Source organism: Lactuca virosa, chromosome 6 (assembly GCF_052849685.1).
Source record: "Lactuca virosa cultivar CGN04683 chromosome 6, Lactuca_virosa_CGN04683_v6, whole genome shotgun sequence".
NCBI classification, from domain to species: Eukaryota; Viridiplantae; Streptophyta; class Magnoliopsida; order Asterales; family Asteraceae; genus Lactuca; species Lactuca virosa.
In genome coordinates this window covers 24,692,439-24,698,191 of record NC_136431.1, presented here as the reverse complement: position 1 = coordinate 24,698,191, position 5,753 = coordinate 24,692,439, and the positions used below count along the sequence as shown (strand labels likewise).

Below are 5,753 nucleotides of genomic sequence, written 5' to 3'. Positions count from 1 at the left end.
CTTATCTACGTAATCTGTCATATGGACGCCACATGTGTAATTTATTTCACCAAATTAAAGGGAAAATCATTTATTTTATAAAAAAATGATTAAAAAAAATAAAGACTAAACAGGTACAAAACAAAAACTATTTCACATTTTTTTTGGTCATTTTTCAATAAGGGGTTGTTGATGTCGCGTTTGTTTTTTCGGGTCCAGCCAAAAGTCGGTAATTGTATAGCGAAGTTAAAAATAAACGTACAAGGTACAACCACGAATGCCACAATGCACAATCATCCTTTTCCTCGTTAACCAAGATATTTTATCAAGCAGCAGTCAGCCAGTCAGAAAATCTTTGGAAGCCTTTTTTAATGTATGACATTGAGATGGGGAACCAGTGGCCAAGAGCTGACGCCTTGAAAAAATCAAACAAAACCAACTTTGTTTATCAATTCCATCTTTCGATTCTTCTTTTTTTGATGTATCTTTCTCCATGGGTGTGGGTTTCAGGATCAACTTGAAATGGGTTCTTTCTGTTCAACCTCGTCTCTCTTCCAACTCGCCATCTTTGTCATCCACATATGCATCCTGTAAGCATCCATCACCTGAATGTTTCCTCCATTTCGCACATCATAATCTTTAATCGCAGTAGCTTTTTATTGTTCCGATTTGAAACTCAACAATCTTGAATTCATCATCAGCTGTTGTGCCCTAGAAAGGAAATGTTTTTTGCCCATTATTTGAATGGATACTCTTTCAATTCATGACTGAATTAGTGTTGTTTAATCTCGAAGATGTATCTTTACTTCTTTTCTTTCATATAATCCATTTTCTATTTCGATTAGTACTTACTTTCTTTTGCAAACATTGAATTTGTTTTGACAGTTAAAAGCAAAGACATCCATTATGATTTAGCGAGGGCATCTCTATCAATGGAAAGTGAGACTTCTTACAGTGATCCTCTTAGTGGAAGAACATGTTCATCTACTTCCCGAATCTTGGACATTGATTACTCAGAAACTCGCAATGTAAATGTTTCCTTTTTATATTTTATTGCACGAATTCCAAAAAGACAGGGAAAAATGACCAGTGTTGACCCTGAGGTCAAACATACTAGTTGTTAAAGTCCATATTGATACTTACATAGAAATTAATCAACACCAATATCTTTCTATAGTAACCATGAAGCTTAATTCTAATTAATGTGTTTGATCTCAAATGTCAAAAGTTTAAACCTTTCTTTATAGTCGATGCTTATTTCTTGATTTTTGTACTCTATCATTTGATCTTTCAGAATGTTGAAAATTTGTTACGAGAGGATAAATTAACATTCCTTACAAGCTTACAAGCAAACAAGATATCACAATATAGATTACTCTTGGAAAATCTTGTTGCATTGGAGGATACATTTGCTGATTCAGATGTGGTAACACTAGAACAAGACATATTGTTTCAATTAGAAAAGCTTGGAGCTTTAAAGTTTTTGCATACTTCTTTCTCTCAAATACCCAAACACCACCCATTTCCATCTAACTCTATAACCGAAAAAACTGTCAAGCCCGTTGTCCCATCTACAAGAAAGATAAAAAGAAAGTCACAAAGAGAACGAACATCAACAAAAGCCAATGATGTTTGCATGGTGGAATTTCACTCACAACCCATCACCCGTAAAAATTCAAGACGTGTCAACTTTTCTTCAAAAAGATCATCAAATTCTAAAATTGGAAAACTCAAATTCACTAGAAACGAGGCAGAGCTATCACAAGGTGTTAAGGTTTGACTTTTCAAACTCCAATAGATTACTTTTCAATGTCACATTTTGTTAGTCCCAAACCTATTTGTTAAGAGTCTGTTTGATAAAATAGAATCATTTAGTGTTGATTGATTCCAACCTCTTAATGGTTAAGAGAAGGTAGGGTTCCTTAACCATTAAGAGGCTTTTGATTCCATTCAGAATGCTGAATGATTCAAAGGTGACCTCTGAATGATTCCAATCATTCAGAGGTTATCAAACAGGCCTTTTACTTGTAAGAATTTTTGATCCGTATTGTTTCTCATTTAGTTTAATGAATATGCAGGTGGTTGCTGAGTTGGAGAGGATTAGAATGATTTTAGAAGAAGTGGGGCCCATGGTTAGTTTTAGTAGTTGGGCAGAAGCTGCAGGAGTTGACAAGAAAGAGTTGCTTGAAAACTTGCAATTCGGTTGGTGTTGTAGGGATGAGCTTTTGAGAAGTACACGATCTTTGGTTATCTATCTTTCAAAGAATTACAATGGTCAAGGAATAGCCTTCAAAGATTTAATCCAGGTTTTCTTTATTTATTAAAAAAAAAAATTATTGCATTTGCTTACATAGAAAACTGGAAAAGTAGAGAAAAGCACTTGTAGTTTTGTCATTTTATTAATTTTTAGTGAATAAAGATTTGCTTACACAATTTTAGGCAGGAAATGTTGGTGTTCTTCAAGGTGCAGAACGGTTTGACCGAAGTAGAGGATACAAATTCTCAACTTATGTACAATATTGGATAAAAAAATCATTGCTAATGTTGCTATCACGTCATGCTAGAGAGATACGAATTCCTGTATGTCATTCTTTTCTTCCATTTATCATTTTTCTTCCATTTTGAAGTTGTGAATTCACACTTTTTTTGTATCTTTGTAGTTCACAATGAGCAAGGCTATAAGTCGGATACAAAAAGCTCGAAAAGCACTCGATAATGGTGATGGAAGATGCCCAAATGCTTGTGAGATTGCCAAATTCACGGGTCTTTCATTGGCTAAGATTGAATCTGCTAACAAATGCCTTAGAGTTGTTGGCTCCATCAATCAACCATTTGGACAGGGTATTGATGCAAAGTTTTGGGTCCGTATGTTTCTTAACTTCATTATATATATAAAAAAAATAGAAAATACCCGAAAAATTATCTCCACTATTTCTCCAAATGTACATGGAATTTGAAAAATGAACATTTTTGGGTGTTCTTTGTGTAGGAATGTACACCTGATTTGACAACAATGACTCCTGAAGAAAACTTAATGAAGAATTATATGATTAATGAAATATATAGCCGGATGAAAGATTTGGACAGTAGGGAGAGGAAAGTGTTGGCTTTAAGATTTGGGCTTAAAGGGTATCAAAGGAAGACACTTGAAGAAATTGGAAGGTTGTATGGTGTAAGCAAAGAATGGATTCGAAGAATAGAAAGAAGAGCTTTAACAAAACTAAAAGTTGATGATGAAGAAACTTTACAAAGTTTTAGACATTATCTGTACATGTAAGATAATATCAAACGAGTTTCTTGTACATTTTTTGAATGTGATCTTTGTTAAGTTGCAACATTTGTTCTGGCAATTGTTTTTAAACAGTCTTCAAAGATAATAAGATAAAAATTGATGATGAAGAAACCTTCTTGGTCGATCAAAGATAATAAGATAAAAATTGAAAAATAAAAAAAATTGATGTACAATGATCAAACTAAGAGTTCACCGTAGTGGCTTCGGCATTTTATCCACCTTGGTGTTCACCGGGCCGAGGCCGAGGCATGCTGAGCTCGACTTGGCAACTCGGTGATGTTTTACCGACGAGAGAGAAAATGATTTTCTTTTTATTTTTTTACCCATTAACTCAATTTTTTTTTTCAAAAAATACATTCTTTTCAAAAAACCACCCAATTTAAAAAATGTAACTGTTTTTTTTTTCTTCAAAATTTCAAATTTTAAACCCTCAATCTTCAACTATAAATACCATCATCCTTATTCATTCTCCACCCCATTCAAATTTTCTTAATTCAATTCTCCCAACTTTCTTATTTTCATCTTCTTCAAAACCTCATCGCTAATGATTCATGTGGTTCGTGTTTGGTCCCCTGAAGAAGAGATGTTGTTAGCTCGTTCATGAGTTGATGTTACAGAAGACCCAATCCACATTAACCTACCTACGACAATCTTTCGGAGGAGAGTCACCAAAAAATACAACCGCAAAGCTTTGGTCCCTCGAGGTAAAGTAGAAATCTACTACAAATGAAGGCACGCAAACCCACTTACAACTCAGTTTAACAGCGTGTTTCGTAGGGTGATGCATTAAGCTGAAAATAGTGAAAATGAAAATATTTTGCTAGAGAATGCTCTTGAGACTTACCGTGTTGAAACTAACAAAGATTTCTGGCTTGTTGAGTTTTAGCAAATTGTGAGGCACTCTCTCAAATTTAAACTCGTTGTCTTTTAATTTAAGTTTTTTTTCCTAGTGTGTTACGTTTTTTAAATTTAAGTGTGTATTAGTTTAATTTCAAGTGTGTTATGTTTTTTAAGTTTAAGTGTATATTATTTTAATTTCAAATGTGTTTTGTTTTTAAGTGTTTTTTTTAACTTAATGAAATTTTAGTTTAAAAAAAAATAGTATGTTTGAAATGTTTTTTTTAAATTAATTAATTAAAAAAAATACCATGGGAAGTGTGACAACCTGTGCCATGTAAATGTCATAATTTTAAGGGGTGTGGCAAATCTGACGTGATGCCTATGTAGACTGTGACAAGTGTAGCAGCACTCCCACCAGCTTAATTTTTCTGAAAATAACACTTGAAAAACTAATAATCCATGTTTAGGAAAAAAAACAAACGTTTAGTATAACCTTATCATGTTATGCCTAAAAAGTTACATGGTACATGACCATTTCATGCAAACATCAAAAGGTGACATGGTCGTGTAATTCCAAATTATGATGTCTTTTTACGATTTCTTCAAGTGATGTGGCTATGTCAAAAGGGATATGGTTGTGTCAAATTATTTTCCTTATTTTCTCCACTTTTTACCTTCAACAACTTAACTTTCGATCATTTTCTCTGTTATTTTCTTAATTTTTTTTCATTCTAAGCCCCGTTTCTTGCATCATGCATCAACAATTAAAAATCTTTCACACAAAGTAACTCATAACCAAATTTAAAGTATAGTCCCAAGGTGTAATGCAATGCAAGATTATGAAGTGAAAGTGTATAAAGCAAAGGTGTAATGCAATGCAAGATTATGAAGTGAAAGTGTATAAAGCAATATGATATACAAAAACATGATAAAAAGGTGCAAAAAATGCAACCAAATGTGCACACTACAAAAAGATGCAAAATGATATACAAAAACATGATAAAAAGGTGCAAAAAAAAATGCAACCTAATGTGCACACGATAAAATATGCAAAATGATATACAAAATCATGATAAAAAGGTGCAAAAAATGCAACCTATTGTGCAAACGTGTGTGTCTTAGTTTATTTTGAACAACATAACTATTGTATGAATGTAAGAACAATTTTGGAGCGTCGGATCAAAAATAATCAATGGTTCTAATGAGAATCACAATTAATTCATCTTCATAATTAAATCCTTTTGATTCAAAAAGGTTTTAAATACTCAAAAATCAATCATAATCATTAATCCTTTTTCAATCCATCGCTCCATAATTGTTGTTACATTTTATCATTCTCATATGATCATAGTAATAGAGATTAGTGTCTATAGTCATAACAAAGCCCGATAATATCAATATAAATAACAATGTCCTTTTGGGTTACACGCAAGAACAAAATGAAGCAGATCTGAAAATATATTTATTTAACCGATTTGTTTTGTTAATTAATTAATATTTTAATTAGCTAATAGTAAATAAATGGAATATGAAATATTCCAGAATGCTTTGAATACCATAGATAATTACTATTGTATTTGGTAATTATCTTCAGGGTTTCAAATCACCTCTTTATAAACAGAGTGCTCAGAATTCGGTTTTG

General features: G+C 32.5%; 1 protein-coding gene across 3 annotated transcripts; it reads left to right on the top strand.

Moving 5' to 3' along the window:
* The first annotated feature begins 314 nt into the window (after window positions 1–314).
* LOC145121150 (RNA polymerase sigma factor sigC-like) lies at window positions 315–3,342 on the top strand. 3 transcript variants are annotated; one of them, XM_079056932.1, is made up of 7 exons: window positions 315–569; window positions 865–1,007; window positions 1,274–1,753; window positions 2,058–2,285; window positions 2,419–2,559; window positions 2,640–2,840; window positions 2,969–3,342. In XM_079056932.1, the coding sequence occupies exons 1-7, from the start codon at window positions 473–475 to the stop codon at window positions 3,254–3,256; spliced, it is 1,578 nt and encodes a 525-aa protein (XP_078913058.1). In that variant the 5' UTR covers window positions 315–472; the 3' UTR covers window positions 3,257–3,342. The 3 variants fall into 3 exon arrangements, with proteins under 3 accessions (XP_078913058.1, XP_078913060.1, XP_078913059.1); XM_079056934.1 differs by having other exon boundaries at window positions 2,640–2,820; window positions 2,969–3,124; XM_079056933.1 differs by having other exon boundaries at window positions 2,640–2,844; window positions 2,969–3,124.
* Window positions 3,343–5,753: the final 2,411 nt, after the last annotated feature.